General features: G+C 41.8%; 2 protein-coding genes across 4 annotated transcripts in view; one reads left to right on the top strand and one right to left on the bottom strand.

Moving 5' to 3' along the window:
• The window catches only part of LOC110534616 (oocyte zinc finger protein XlCOF7.1-like), a 1,104,347-nt gene that overhangs the window by 492,298 nt on the left and 595,903 nt on the right, over positions 1-16,146 (bottom strand). The window lies entirely within an intron of this gene.
• LOC118936887 (zinc finger protein 34-like) lies at positions 5,190-11,728 on the top strand. The gene is made up of 3 exons (XM_036934516.1): positions 5,190-5,639; positions 8,952-9,082; positions 9,450-11,728. Exons 1-3 carry the CDS (start codon positions 5,387-5,389, stop codon positions 10,614-10,616), a joined length of 1,551 nt encoding a protein of 516 aa, XP_036790411.1. The 5' UTR covers positions 5,190-5,386; the 3' UTR covers positions 10,617-11,728.

The following is a 16,146-nucleotide window of genomic DNA, read 5'->3' as shown; positions in this document are numbered from 1 at the left end:
GCTTCATATTCGTCGCCAAACCCACTGGCTCCAGGTCATTTACAAGTCTCTGCTAGGTAAAGCCCCACCTTATCTCAGCTCACTGGTCACCATAGCAGCACCCACCCATAGCACGCGCTCCAGCAGGTATATATCTCACTGGTCACCCCCAAAGCTAATTCTTACTTTGGCCGCCTTTCCTGCCAGTTGACTGCTGCCAATGACTGGAACGAACTGCAAAAATCACTAAAGCTGGAGACTCTTACCTCCCTCACTAGCTTTAAGCACCAGCTGTCAGAGCAGCTCACAGATCACTGCACCTGTACATAGCCCATCTGTAAATAGCCCATCCAATCTACCTCATCCCCATACTGTATTTATTTATTGCGCTCCTTTGCTTCCCAGTATCTCTTCTTGTACATTCATCTTCTGCACATTCTACCATTTCAGTGTTTAATTGCTATATTGTAATTACATTGCCACCATGGCTTATTTATTGCCTTACCTCCCTTATCCTACCTCATTAGCACATGCTGTATATAGACTTTTCTACTGTATTATTTATTGTATGCTTGTTAATTCCATGTGTAACTCTGTTGTTGTATGTGTCGAACTGCTTTGCTTTATCTTGGCCAGGTCGCATTTGCAAATGAGAACTTGTTCTCAACTAGCCTACCTGGTTAAATAAAGGTGAAAAAAAAAAAAATATATATATATATATATATATATATATATATATATATATATATATATATATATATATATATATATATATATATATATATATATATATATATATATATATATATATATATATATATATATATATATATATATGTAATGATAAAAAATCTGAGTGCCTGGTACATTTTTTTTAATCTACCTGTCACTGTGGCTTGTGGTCCAAAAACTACATTTTAAGCCCTGTACTGGTTCCACCATTTGGGTTTCAGGACAAAGAAGAGCTTGGAATGGGCTGATCGGTTGCTGCCCTCCCGTAGGGGTGGGAGGGCCAAGAGACCAGAGGTGGCAGTACAGAGTACTCGGGTTGAGGTTGTAGGGTTTGAGCATAGCCTGAAGGTAGAGAGGGGCAGTTCACCTTGCTGCTCCATAGGCAAGTACCATGGTGTTGTAGTGGATGCGATATTGGACTGGAAGCCAGTGGAGTATGCAGAGGAGTGGTGTGACATGGGAGAATTTGTGAAGGTTGAACACCAGGCCTGCTGCAGCGTTCTTTATAAGGATTTGATGGCACAAGCGGCGAGACCCGCTGTCAGAGAGTTGTAGTCCAGACGGTGTCGTCCAGACGGTGTCGAAGACAGTGCATAGATCAAGGATGATGAGAACGGAGGAGAGAGAGTCAGCTTTCGCAGTGCAGAGAGCCTCCGTGACACAGAGAAGAGCAGTCTCGGTTGAGTGACAGCGAGAGAGTTCGTCAGAGACAGCACACTAGTGTTTTGGAAAGAAAATAAGGAATATCGGTCTGTAGTTTTACGTCTGATGGGTCAGGTGTCAGTTTCTTGAGGATGTGACGACTCTGGCCATTTTGAAGTGAAGAGGGGACACAGCCAGTGGTCATGGATGAGGGAAGTGAGGTCTCCAGAGATGGTCTGGAGAAGGGAGTTGAGCAGGCAGGTTGTTGGGCGGCCGGACCTCACTAGTCGCAGAATTTCATCTGGAGAGAGAGGGGAGAAGGAGTAGGAGTAGGGTAGTTCTGTGTGAGTGGGACCAGTGGACTCAATAGACTGAGTGAATGAGGAGCGGATGTCATCAACCTTTATTTCAAAGTGGTTGACAAAGTTATCCGCAGCAAAGGGGGGTGGACAATTAAGGAGGGAGGAGACGGTGGAAAATAGTTTCCTAGGGTTAGAAATTTAGAGTGATAGGGTTTGAAATTTAGAGTGATAAAGTGGCTTTTGCAGTGGATACAGAGTAAGAGGAGGAAGTGAAAGGATGATAGGTCCTCCGGAAGTTGAGTTTCTCTATTTTCGCTCAGCTGCCCACAGATCTGTTCTCTAAGCACGCAATGAGTCACTCAGATACGGAGCAGAAGGAAAGGACCGAGTCTTCCAGGAGGAAAAGGGACAGTGCGAGTCATAGAATGTGGAAAGGGAGGATAGTAAGGGTCAACGAGGCAGAATCAAGAGTCAGGAGGGAGAAGGATTTAGCAGAAGGGAGAGATGATAGGAGAGGAGTGAGTTGTGGGAGAGAGAGAAGATTGTGACAGCGCATGACCATCTAGGTAGGGGCTAAGTGACTAGGGTTGGAGAAGAGGGAGATAGAAAAGGAAACAAAGTAGTCAGAGACCTGGAAGGGGGTTGCCGTGAGATTTGTAGGTGAACAGCCTCTAGTAAATATGAGGTCAAGTGTATTGCATGCCTTGTTGAGTGGGAGGGGACTGGGAAAGGGTGATGTCAAAGGGAGGGGAAAGAAAGAGAAAGAAAGAAATTAATCGAAGGCAGACGTCGGGAGGTTGAAGTCACCCAGTACAAAGAGCGGTGAGCCATTGTCAGAAAATTAGTTTATCAAGGGGTCAAGTTCATTGAGGAACTCAAAGGGCACTTGGTGAGCGATTGATGACAACAATTGTATTGTTGCACACAGGGGAGAAATCCAACACCTGTCCCCAGTGTGAGAAGAGGGTCTCCCTCCAGCACTACCTTAAGAGGCACCAGAGGGTTTATACAGAGGAGAAACCCTACAACTGCTGAGTGTGAGAAGAGATTCTCCCACCAGCAACAGCTGCAAATGCACCTGTATGTTCACACAGGAGAAAGGCTGTTCACCTGTATGCATTGCGGGAAGAGGTTCTCAGAGAGGGCTACCTTGTGATATTCCAGCAGAAAATGCACACAGCCCATGAATAGTGTAATATGTAGTACTCGTTTTTTTTGTTTAATTCTTTTGGATGTATAGAGAACTGGATGAGGTGAACTGAGGAAAGAATGAATGTGATGAGGCAGAGTCAATTATATGGTGATGGTTGGTGAGATGGTGTCTGTGAAAATGCTTCACCGATGAAGTGACAACCTTGTCCTGTTGTTTGATGCTAGTGTTTTATAATGAGATGAATGTGCCTTAATTCATGTTTACTTGGGATAAAGTAGTGAAGCTGTGTGTAACATAATGTTGAACCTTTTTTAAAGTATTCTAAAATGTATTTTATTAAAGCGAGGGTACCATAATTTACAGAAAATGTCAAGTGCTACCAGTGAGAGAAGTATAATAACTTGTGACAAATAGATTGAGGTCCCTCAATTTGTAAGGTCCCTCAACCGAGCAACCATTTTGTTGAAATTAAATACAAAATTGACTCTGTGCTGACTGACTTGGTTATTTTTGTATAATTGCAGGAACTGAGGAACCCTTATCAGTCAAACCAGAACATGATACTTACTTCTTGAATCTGTCACACCCTGATCTGTTTCACCTGTCTTTGTGATTGTCTCCACCCACCTCCAGGTGTCACCTGTTTTCCCATTAGTCCCTTGGTACTTATTCCTGTGTTCCCTGCTTTTCTGTTGACAAACAAGAAGACCTGGCAAGTCAACCAGTGTGGTCTTTTCACCTGTTCTCCTGCTTTTTCCTTCCTTCACTCTGTTTTTGCTAGTTCTCCCGGTTTTGACCCTTGCCTGCATTGACTCTGAACCCACCTACCTGACCATTCTGCCTGCCGTTCTGTACCTTCTGGACTCTGACCTGGTTTTTGATCTTTTGCCTGTCCATGACCATTCTCATGCCTACACCTTGGATTATAATAAATATCAGAGACTCAAACCATTTGCCTCCTGTGTCTGCATCGTGCCCTTATAGAATAAACACATATGGCCATTTTAATAAACTCAATTTTCTCCATATCATTAGGTACTTGAATCACAGTGTTAGAGTTTGGCTTGCCTGTGATTAACATTTTATTATATGTTTCTGTGTGTACAGTAAAGAGTTTCTTACATTGCTTTCAGAAAGTATACACAACCCTTGACTTTTTCCACATTTTGTTGTGTTACAGCCTGAATTTAAAATGGATTTTTTTGTCACTAGCCTTACACACAATGTCAAAGTGGAACTATGTTTACACATTTTTATAAATTAATTAAATTAAAAGATGAAATGTCTTTCGTCAATAAGTATTCAACCCTTTTTGTTATGGCTAAATAAGTTCAGGAGTAAACAAACATGTGCTTAACATGTTGCATGTTGCAAGTCACATGTTGCATGGACTCACTCTGTGTGCAGTAATAATGTTAAACATGATTTTTGACTGACACCCTCATCTCTGTACCCCACACAATTATTTGTTTAGGTCTCTCAATCGAGCAATGAATTTCAGACACAGATTCAACCACAAAGACCAGACCAAGGAGGTTTTCCAATACCTTGCAAATAAAGGCAACTATTGGTTTTCTTTCTCCTCCTGGCGGCAGACTGATTCATTCTCAATAAGTGTGACGTTCGCGTGCTTCAATGATGTCAGACAGTGGTATGCAAGTGCTTGGAAATACCTTAGAAGGCATAGCTTACATGTCTCGTATGTTTTTTTATACAATCCAAGCAAAAGCTAGTTATTACTATGGTCCAAGTGTTTTGAAATTCAAAATGTCCCATGTACTGTAAATCTCCCATATTTGTTGTGTGTATTATTGCTATGAATCCCCCATGGCTGTAGCAAACATTGCCACTAAGCAATTGACTTACTCAGCCACACACTGTTGGCTGTTTTTATACTGATGTACTTCAGTCACCATGTCACCGGTTTTAGAGTCAGTAAACCTAGGCTAGAACAAGGACAGGGTTGTAATCATTAGTCCAAACAGTTGTGCAAATAAAACGAGAGTTTCTAATGGACAAATGCAGGTCTGTCCCCATTCTTTTTACAGTCCATGTAGGTCCCTCCGTTTCGTTCCATTTGAGAAACGTTTTGCAACAGAATCGGCGTAGTGAATATAATAAAAAACAAATTAATACGGCCCAGCTGAATATTTACCTTACTGATGTGATGTAGATGGAATCAAGTAATTCATTGTATTCTACAATATTCTCTAACACACTGTTCTTTATAAACAAGTCTGCTCTGCGTTTGAAAGATACTGATCATATGAAATGTGATGTGTAATAAGCAGTACCGTAAATCAAAGAACAGCGCGCATTCTTTTTTCATTTAACCGCACCCTTTAACTATGAAGCCAACCAATAAGATCCTTAAACGGAAGTGAACAGTGACCAATAATAATTTAGCCACTTAACGTTTTAGTTATTTAGGCGTTTGTTAACACCGGGGAACTCAAAATATGACTTATTTAACTTCCCAGCATCACATACTTACCCCCAAGTGGTGTTTAATTCGTGTTTGAGAAAGCACTTGTTGATATATGTTATCTAGGTAATGGTATTTAGCTAGCAGCTAAGAATGGCTAACTGTAACGATATGGTTTTTCACACTCAAATAGCCTCCATCATGGAGGTTCTAGCGAATACAGCCGTGGCAGAGATCTGTAAACTCGTAGATGACGACTATGCAGTGTTTCGTTTGGAAATAACTCAAAGCCAGAAAGAAAACAGGGCATTGCGGAGGAAGCTACAGCTACTGGAACTGAAGGTGGCACGGGAACGCCGTCCCAGTAGTGCCAAGATCCTCGAGCGATACAGAGGAATGGCAAGAGGTACATTTTGCAGAAGGCCGAGGCTGCTGTCGCCCGGTTTCCCATGTGTTCAGATGTCTTACCAATAATTGGGTCTTGGTCAGTTTTGGATAGTACCGAAAAATTCCCATTATTACTTAGCTACCCATCTTGCGCAAAGACACTATCGTATTCTAACCAGATGCGCGAGACTTTTGGATAAAGAATTAAAGCAGTTAGCGCCGCTGCCACGAATAAACGTTCATAGTTGTTGTAACCAAAATATATTTGGGGGATGCTTACAATGTTTATATTATAGTTTGACCAGACACTAATAATATATTTGGTAGATATCTTTGTAAAATATATATTTTGGATGCATCACTTGTTAGCTAGAATGCTAACGCTCATTGACATCTGCTGTAGTAAAGTTAGCCAAAGAGCCATTTTACTGTTTGAAGTGTTTTGAAAAAGTGTAATGCAGTTGATTTGTGATGAGACAACCATTACATTAAAAAGGTCCAATGCCGCCGTTATCTTAATATCAAATCATTTCTGGGTAACAATTAAGTACCTTGCTGTGATTGTTTTAATTTGAAATGATAAAAAATAATAGATTCTTAGCAAAGAGCAATTTCTCAAGCAAGGATTTTGCCAGGACTGTCGGAGTGGGGAGAGAAACAGAAAATGTGTTATTGGCAAAGCGGTTTGGAACTCCACTTCAGATTGGTCTAAAGGAAAAATCCACCCAAAACCACTCATTCCTATAATTTAATATGTGAGAACAATATTTGTGAACAAATGTTTCATTTTTCCATTATAATAAGATTGGTAGCAACATGTGAAAATCCTTGTGGAAATCTGTTACAGCTCAAGTGGACTACAAAACTCAAAATGCAATGCTCTCTCTATGGGCTGGCTAGCTAGGTAGCTAGCTAGTAAATGTAGCTACACACAATAATACCAAAGTCAATATCATGTGAAGTAGTTGGTAAACTGTAAAATCGCCTAAACAAACTGCACTATCATTTTAGGAGTCTACAGTCTCACTTTGTTAAACCTGCAGATCGTTGTGCCTCAGAGTGGAGTCTGACATAAACATCGGCACCATGCAATGCACACAGAACTGAAGAGGCAGACAAATAGGATACATTTGGTAGACCCTCTGTTAAATTACAAATTTGAGCGAAGACAACCTCCCGCGTTTACATCTGACAGTATTGAAATCTGACATGCATGATATAAGATTTCGCAATCTAAAAGTCGTAGTCCTATTAACTTCCAGTGGAGTAACAGCGGCTTTATTGCAACGCAAAATCATACTGGTCGAATTCCTCCTGCCTGCTTGAATGGCAATAGCTCAGATACACATGAAAATATGCAGGGAATGGATAGAATATCGCCAAGAGATGCACAAAAACAATATTACTTTCAAAATGGGTTAATCTTTACTTTGACTAATGTTACCAGGCAGGCCACCAAAACAGGCTGAACATTTCAGACGGTCTTTTCAAACAGCTCTTACACTAAAAGGGATTATCATAATTTTCACAAATTTACAGTACCATTCTAACCTCAGTGTGGATATACAGTACCAGTCAAAAGTTTGGACACCTACTCATTCAAGGGTTTTTCTTTATTTTGACTATTTTCTACATTGGGGAATAATAGTGAAGACAAACTATGGAATCATGTAGTAAACAAAAAAGTGTTAAATCCAAAAATATATTTTAGATTCTTCAAACAGCCTTGCACCCTATTGGCATTCTCCCAACCAGCTTCATTAATAATTATTTTCAAACAGTCTTGGGAGTTCCCACATATGCTGAGCACTTGTTGGCTGCTTTTCCGTCACACTGCAGTACAACTCATCCCAAACCATCTCAATTGGGTTGAGGTCGGGGGATTGTGGAGGCCAGGTCATCTGATGCAGCACTCCATCACTCTCCTTCTTGGTCAAATAGCCCTTACACAGCCTGGAGGTGTGTTTTGGGTCATGATCCTGTTGAAAAACAAATGATAGTGGGACTAAGCGCAAACCAGATGGGATGGTGTATTGCTGCAGAATGCTGTGGTAGCCATGCTGGTTAAGTGTGCCTTATTCTAAATAAATCACAGACCGTGTCACCAGCAAAGCACCATCACACCACCTCCTCCATGCTTCACGGTGGGAACTACACATGCGGAGATCATCCATTCAACTACTCTGCGTCTCACAAAGACATGGCGTTTGGAACCAAAAATCTCACATTTTGAATCGTCAGATCAAAGGACAGATTTCCACTGGTCTAATGTCCATTGCTCGTGTTTATTGGCCCAAGCAAGTCTCTTATTATTGGTGTCCTTTAGTAGTGGTTTCTTTGCAGCAATTTGACCATGAAGGCCTGATTCACACGCTCTCCTCTGAACAGTTGATGTGGAGATGTCTGTTGAACGCTGTGAAGAATTTATTTCGGCTGGTAACTGTAATGAACTTATCCTCTGCGGGACTTATCCTCTGAGGTGACTCTGCGTCTTCCTTTCCTGTGGCAGTCCTCATGAGAGCCAGTTTCATCATAGCACTTGAGGATTCTTGCGACTGCACCTGAAGAAACGTTCAAAGTTCTTAATTTTCCAGGTTGACTGACCTTCATGTCTTAAAGACTGTTGTTTCTCTTTGCGTATTTGAGCTGTTCTTTACCAAAAATAGGACTATCTTCTGTATACCCACCCCTACCTTGTCACAACACAACTCATTGGCTCAAACACATTAAGAAGGAAATAAATTCCAGAAATTAACTTAACGGCACAATTTAAATGCATTCCAGGTGACTACCTCATGAAGCTGGTTGAGAGAATGCGAAGAGTGTGCAAAGCTATCAAGGCAAAGGGTGGGTACTTTGAAAAATCCCAAATAAAACATTTTGATTTGTTGAACCCTTTTTTTGGTTACTACGTGTTTCCATATGTGTTATTTCATAGTCTTCACTATTAAATAGTAAAAATAAAGAAAAAACCCTTGAATGAGTAGGTGTCCAAACTTTTGACTGGTACTGTGTGTGTGTGTGTTTGTGTGTGTGTGTATATATATATATATATATATATATATATATAACAAAGAAAAATATTATTTTTGACTTCACTGGGCCTTTAAACAGGACATTCATACAAGGCTTAAAATCCAATTATGATACAAAAGTAGTGTGAAATAAAACATATTTACATATTTCATAATTGTATGTTTGTGTATTCTGAAAACTCCCACGTGTTCAGTAATTGCACGCATCGCCTTTGTGGCATTGTTTGCAAACACAGAAAGAGGTCTATACCACAGTAGTTAACCTAACCCCCTCTTTTCCTCAATCTTGCTCTCAGGTGAAGGACATCTCACTGGAGGTCACAGGGGCTTTGTGAAGCCAGTGGGACACAATACATGGAGAGATGACCAACCAATTACAGTTGATGAGGGGAGTGGAACCTCAACCCAGCATGTTATCGTGATAGAGGTCAGTGCAGGGCTCTCCAACATTGTTCCTGGATGGCTGCAGTCCTGTAGGTTTTCACTCCAACCCTAATCTAGCGCACCGGATTCTAATAATTAGCTGGTCAATAAGCTGAATCGGGTTACTTAGATCTGGGGTTGGCGTGAACCTACAGAAGGGTATCTCTCAAAGGACAAGGTTGGAGAGCCCTGGCTTCATTTAGTGTTGCATTACAGTTACTTTGTAAATCAAATGTGGCCCATTCATTTCGGAAAGGCACCCTTCAGCCATTCACATGTACATCTACCATAGGGGAGCTTGTGAGACTTCCCTAAGAGATGTTATCCAATTCTACTCATGTACCGGTAATAACCTTCTCTCTTCTTGTTAGTCTGCAGAGGCTGCAGGTCCTGGGGTGAAGCTAGAGGGGTCTGAAGGAGAGGAGGACCCACGGCACAGGAGAGACATCCAGACTGGAGTCGAGGACCCTACCACCGCCGCAGCGCAGCCCAGGACTCGACGCAGTATCACGGAGGTCAGTGGAACGCTGACCGCCGTCCTCAAGTCAAAGACGGACACCAAGACTTTAACTGTAACTCACAGTCTCTTACATACAGGACATGACCACATGTCAGACCCCGGTCTGGGGAGCCTGGTCTGTCCTCCTGCTTCCAGCTCAGACTATTTACCGGTATTTCACCAGAGCCAGAGGCCTGTTCATTCCCGTGGGGATGGAGACACGTTAGATACTGGTGGTGATGATCCTACTTGTTCTTACATTACAGAGGACCCAGAGGACCTCAACATGCCCTTGGGTTTAGAGACACAGGCAGATCTGTCTATAGGGGACTGGAACCAGTACAGTAGTAGCGTATACTCTGAAGGGTACTTAGATAAGAAAGGGGAGGGGCTGGTCATAGATGAAGTGACTGTGAAATTGGAGGGTGATGTCCCTCCCACATGGAATGCAGATCACCTAAGAGAAGGCCACTCGCAGGGCAGAGATTTCTTAGACTACAGGGAAAGCTTAGAGACAAATCCAAATGTTGCGACCCACTCCCCTTTACACACGCTCAGAGAGCGCAACCCTGTGTCCACGTCGATGGGGTCTTCTGATTCACACGGCCACATCCTTTTCGATCAGGTATTGAACTCAAACAGGGATAAAACCCAGGCTTGGGGAGGGGGAGCAACATCAGGCAATAGTAAAGAGAAACGGTTCCTCTGCATATTCTGTAACAAAGGCTTCAGCTGCCCCCAGAAGGTGGAGATCCACCAGAGGGTCCACACAGGAGAGAAACCATTCAGCTGCACCCAGTGCCACATGCGCTTCACCGAGGCTGGCACCCTGAAGCGGCACCAGAGGGTCCACACAGGGGAGAAACTTTACAGCTGCCCCCAGTGTGAGAAGAGGTTCTCCCGCCAGGACAAACTGAAGAGGCACCTGAAGGTCCACACGGGAGAGAGGCCGTTCGCCTGTACGCACTGCGGGAAGAGGTTCTCAGAGAGGAGCTACCTCAGAATACATCAGGAAAAAACCCATTCCACTCTAACATAGAAAGTAACCATTCCATTTGATAGCTTCTAGATCAAAGCCACATTGAAGATAGACTTTCAATTTCCGCAACAACTAAGAGCGTTGGAAGTGCAAGGCCCAAACACTGGAATATACACAGTGCACAAAACATTAGGAACACATGACATGGACTGACCAGGTAAAAGCTATGGTCCCTTATTGATGTCACCTGTTATATCCACTTCAATTAGTGTAGATGAAGGGGAGGAGACGGGTTAAAGAAGGATTGTTAAGCCTTGAGACAATTGAGACATGGATTGTGTAGGTGTGCCATTCATAGGGTGAATTAGCAACACAAAATATTGAAGTGCCTTTGAACACTGGATGCAAATGACATCCAGCCAACTTGACACGACAGTGGGAAGCCTTCGAGTCAGCATGGGCCAGCATCCTTGTGGAATGCTTTCGACACCTTGTGGAGTCCATGCCCCAACGAATTGAGGCTGTTCTGAGGGTAAAATGGGGTGCAACTCAATATTAGGAAGGTCAAATCAAATTGTGTTTGTCACATGCGCCAAATACAACAGGTGTAGTGTAGACCTTAACACTTATTTTTCTTAACTGCATTGTTGGTTAAGTAAACACTTTTAAATAACAAATAATAATTAAAGAGCAGCAGTAAAATAACAGTAGCGAGGCTGTTACTAACCAGTGCGGGGGCACAGGTTAGTCAAGGTAATATGTACATGTAGGTAGAGATAAAGTGACTATGCATAGATATATAAACAGAGTAAAAGAGTGGGTGCAAATAGACTGGGTAGCCATTTGATCAGCTGTTCAGGAGTCATATGGCTTGGGGGTAGAAACTGTTAAGCCTTTTGGACCTAGACTTGGTGCTCTGCTACCGCTTGCTGTGCGGTAGCAGAGAACAGGTGTACCTAATGTTTTGTACACTCACTGTATAAGACATGTATAAGCCTAATGCATCTTTCATGACTTCCATTGAACTACTTAATTTTTCCCCCCAATATTATTTTGTGAAAATGAATGCAATTCATCAGGTTCATGCAGCTCTGTAGTTGAGACAACGTGTGTGTGGTTTTCATAATGGTGTATTTAACTTGTTTGTTTAATAAACACAAAATGGGACTTAAGTCTGACGTTTGTTGAGATTCTCTTTTGTATACATCACACATACTTAAGTCACCCTATTCTGTGTAAACCTGACAGAGCTTTATAACCAATATATACTTACTAAATATACCTACACATTACCACACACTAACAAACGCCTACTGTACACGTCAACATAGTTTAGTTAGGTTTGACTTAACCACATATTTATGGCCACCATGATGGGTTTAACTAGAATGAAGTCATTCTGTAACTACAGTATAGGACTCATATAGTGGGGATAGGTAAACACGCATACTTGCGAACATAAGCAACCATTTAAGTTTCTCTGGCTCAAAATGCGTATCAGCCAATTAAAACTTGATTTACTTGCACGTGACAGAGCTCTGAATTGTAGCTGAGGTGCATTCAGTTCGCTTGAACGTTGAACGCTTTGTACTGAACGACACGTTTCCCAAAAACGTTATTGTACATTGTTTAACAGACTGTTTGGTGGGTGTGGCTTGAAGCAATGAGTGACTTATTTAAAAGGGCAGTGGCCATGCTGACTGCGTTCCACAACCCAACCCTTCCTCGTTTTTTAACTGGTCCTTCAGTACAGCATCGCTCCGTTCAACTGTACGTTCCAGAATGTAAAAAAGTAGTGAATGGAGCACTGGTCCCATCAGATAACATGGCACACGTTAGCCCTATGCTTATCTCACCAGGTGGCAGATTATATCCTGTAACAAATTCTTCATAAGATCTATAAAGATCATACTTTAAATCCCCCAACCAATATTATTTCTTAAAATAGGTCAACCTTGGCCACTTAAGGGATATTATAAACCTACAAATTCAAGGTTTGCTTTTATTCCGCTGGTCTGTAACAAAATGTTCTGTGCCAATATTGCATTGATGCATCCTTGACTAGGCTACTAGCTACTACTAACGTTAGACATTTTCACATATGTCAAAATCCTGCGTTTTTGTTTCAGTTTCACACACATCCATGTGCTTTTATGGAAAAATTGAAATAAGGTTCTTACAACATGCGCATTTATCATACATCATAAGAAAAAAACAAGAGCCTCATGGATTTGTCTAGTAAGCAGTCATGTAGGCAACCATTATCACCATCACTTCTAGGCAGCACACACTGCTAAAGCGATTGACTCTAAATCAATAGTGCACTTTCACCATGAGCCCCCCGCATCAAGATTTTTTGTTCACCGCTGGTCCTTCATGCTCGATTCAAAACGTTTGTGACGAAGTGGATGACTATAATAATGTATAGCCTATAAAAACGTTATATGCCTTCATAGGAATATAGCCTACACTAATGTGTCCTAATCAGCTAAGCTCCACTAGGCATTAACCTCACCGGCCTGGAATCCGAGGCTACATATGGAATAGGACCTAGGTAGATAATGGGGTTCATCATAAATTGAGGTGTACCATGCAAAGTCCCATATGCATTAATAGGTTATAGCATAAGCAGGACACTATCTGATGGGAATTAATGTAGGTTATAGCTCTACTGTTGATTGGACGGTGTCTGGGTGAGCCTTTTTTTGCGTGGTGGTTAATTTCTGTATTACCAAATGAGGAGAAACAAACTTCACACACCAGTCAGAGTTACACTTAAACTACATATTTAATAATAAGAGCTTTGCATTAGCAATAACTTTCAATGATGCACCATTTCTAATGAACCATTTAACGTGACAACACAAAAGTACAACTTTTTATAGCCAAGATACACCCCTCTCAACCTACATGACGGACAACAGATACATAAAATGGTCACCTTTATGAAAGGTGTCTATAATACATAACTGACACAGCAGTTGCTGTCTGCTTTCATTGTATAGACCAGTGTCTGGTCCTCCTACTCCAAACTGGAACCATCTCACACTGGTACGTTATAGCACAAAAACATTACCTTGTGTTATCTGGAATGCTCTTTAGGTTTTATCACCCAAAGACATCGTAAATCTCCTCTGTCAGTGCTATCTCAGAGGCCCTCAGTAGAACACACACAATAGTTAACAGAATACTCTATTCTGCAGAATAAAGCAACCATTATAATGCAATACAAGCATTATAACATAATCTTGCAATTTCCACAACAGATGGTACATAAATGGCTATGAAAATAATGGATAAGGTAAATCTACCGGACAAACAAATGCAACAATTTCGAACATTTTACTGTGTTACAGTTCATATAACTGACTCCGTCAATTTAAATAAATTCATCAGGCCCTAATCTATGGATTTCACATGACTGGGAATACAGATATGCATATGTCGGTCACAGATACCTTTAAAAAAATGTGCCTCACACTGGGCCTCAAGATCTCATCACTGTATCTCTGTGCATTCAAATTACCATCCATAAAATGCAATTGTGTTTGTTGTCCTTACGCCTGCCCATACCATAACCCCAACTCCACTATGGGGCACTCTGTTCACAACGTTGACATCAGCAAACAGCTCGTGCACACACACAACGCCATACACATGGGTAGAGAAATTAACATAAAATTCTCTGGCAACTGCTCTGGTGGAAATTCCTGTAGTCAGCAAACCAATTGCACGCTCCTTCAAAATTTGAGACATCTGTGACATTGTGTTGTGTGACAAACCTACACATTTTAGAGTGGCCTTTTATTGCCCCCCAGCACAAGGTGCACCTGTATAAAGATCATGCTGTTTAATCATCTTGATATGCCACACCTGTCAGATGGATGGATTATCTTGGCATAGAAGAAATGCTCACTAACAGGGATGTAAATAAAACATGAGAGAAATAAGCTTCTTTTAAATGGAACATTTCTGGGATCTTTTATTTCAGCTCATGAAACATCGGACCAACACTACATGTTGTGTTTATATTTTTGTTCAGTGTAGTATGGTCTACAGCAGGGCTGCCAAGCCTCTTCCTGGAGATCTACCATCCTGTGGGTTTTCAGTCCACACCTGATTCTACTTATTAGCTGCTCAACAAGACCTTAACTAGCTGAATCAGATGCACTAAATTAGGGTTGGACTGAAAAACCTACAGGACAGTAGATCTCCAGGAAGAGGGTTGGGCAGCCCTGGTCTACAGCATGTCTCCAACGCTGTTCCTGGAGAGAGACCCTCCTGTAGGTTTTCGCTCCAACCTCAGCTGCAACTAACACCGGTTGAGCTTACCAACCAACTAATTATTAGAATCGGGTGCGCTAGATTAGTGTTGGAGCGAAAAACCTACAGGACTGTAGCTCTCCAGGAACAGGGTTGGAGAGCCCTGGTCTACAGCTTATCGTGAGGTATTCTAACTCAGGCGAGACTTCCTTAATATTAGAGATTGCGTACCAGCTGTTGTTAACAAAGAGTCACACCACCCCCTTTGTGCTTACCCGATGCTGCTGTTCTGTCCTGCCGATGCATAGAAAAACCCACTAGAATATTATCCATGTCCTTGTTCAGCCAAGTTTCAGAGAAACATAGGATATTACAGTTGTTCAGGTCCTATTTATTGGATAGTCTCGAACGAAGCTCATCCAGTTTGTTCTCCAGTGATCATACATTAGCCAATAGAACAGAGGGCAGAGGTGGATTATTTACTCGTGTCCGTAGTTTCATCTGGGTAGCCGCGTGTCGGCCTCTACATTGCTTTCTCTTTCGAGTGTTGTGGATTAGGGCCTAGTCTGGGGTGAGCAGTATTTCCTGTGCCACCGACTCATTGAAGTAGAAATCTTCATCCAATTTGAGGTTAGTGATCACTGTTCTGATAACCATGAGCTCTTTTTCAGTCATAGGAATTGATGGCGGAAACATTATGTACAAAAAAAACTTAAGATCAGTACAAACAAAAAAATTAAGATCAGCGCAAAAACCTCCACAAAATAACAGAATTGGTCAGGAGCCTGTAAAACGTCCGCTATACATTCCACCGCCATTTTCATGACAGAGCCATGACCATGTCTGTGACAATTATGTGGACTAGGCACTTTACACAGAGAGCAATTTAACCAGTCAGTCAAATACACGCGATAGTTGCTTTGATGATGTTGGACTGAGGTACGTTAAGGATGCTTCCATGAACAAGGAAAACCAACAACTATGTCAACGACTTGAACTGGTGAGGTCTAACGTGTGTACAATTTAGCGCTCTGTCAACTGCAAATAAATCTACGTTCTGAATTGACTGATACACATTTTGAGCCAGAGAAACTGTTCACATTTATATGGTTGCAAGTATGGCCAAGCAATGTTTAAAGTGTTTATTATTGGCATGTATGTCTGTGTAATATGTATCTCCTCTCTCTCTTCCAGGAGGATGAGGGTCCAAAAGGTGCTGCTGGAGGACAACCAGACTACACCTCCTCCTGAACCCACAGAGGAATCAGCTGAGCAGCACAGGACCACACAGTCTCACGGAGGTGTGCCCACTGTTAACTTAATGTTA

The sequence above is a fragment of the Oncorhynchus mykiss genome, chromosome 10 (genome assembly GCF_013265735.2).
Source record: "Oncorhynchus mykiss isolate Arlee chromosome 10, USDA_OmykA_1.1, whole genome shotgun sequence".
Taxonomy (NCBI): Eukaryota; Metazoa; Chordata; class Actinopteri; order Salmoniformes; family Salmonidae; genus Oncorhynchus; species Oncorhynchus mykiss.
Note: the sequence above shows the minus strand (reverse complement) of the source record. Positions and strands in the feature narration are given on the sequence as shown.

Excerpts from the sequence above, each read along its gene's own strand:
- LOC118936887 (XM_036934516.1), top strand. The coding sequence starts at position 5,387 with ATGGCTAACTGTAACGATATGGTTTTTCACACTCAAATAGCCTCCATC. Across the intron at positions 5,640-8,951 it reads ATACAGAGGAATGGCAAGAG|GTGAAGGACATCTCACTGGA; the intron begins GTACATTTTGCA and ends TCTTGCTCTCAG. Across the intron at positions 9,083-9,449 it reads AGCATGTTATCGTGATAGAG|TCTGCAGAGGCTGCAGGTCC; the intron begins GTCAGTGCAGGG and ends TCTTCTTGTTAG.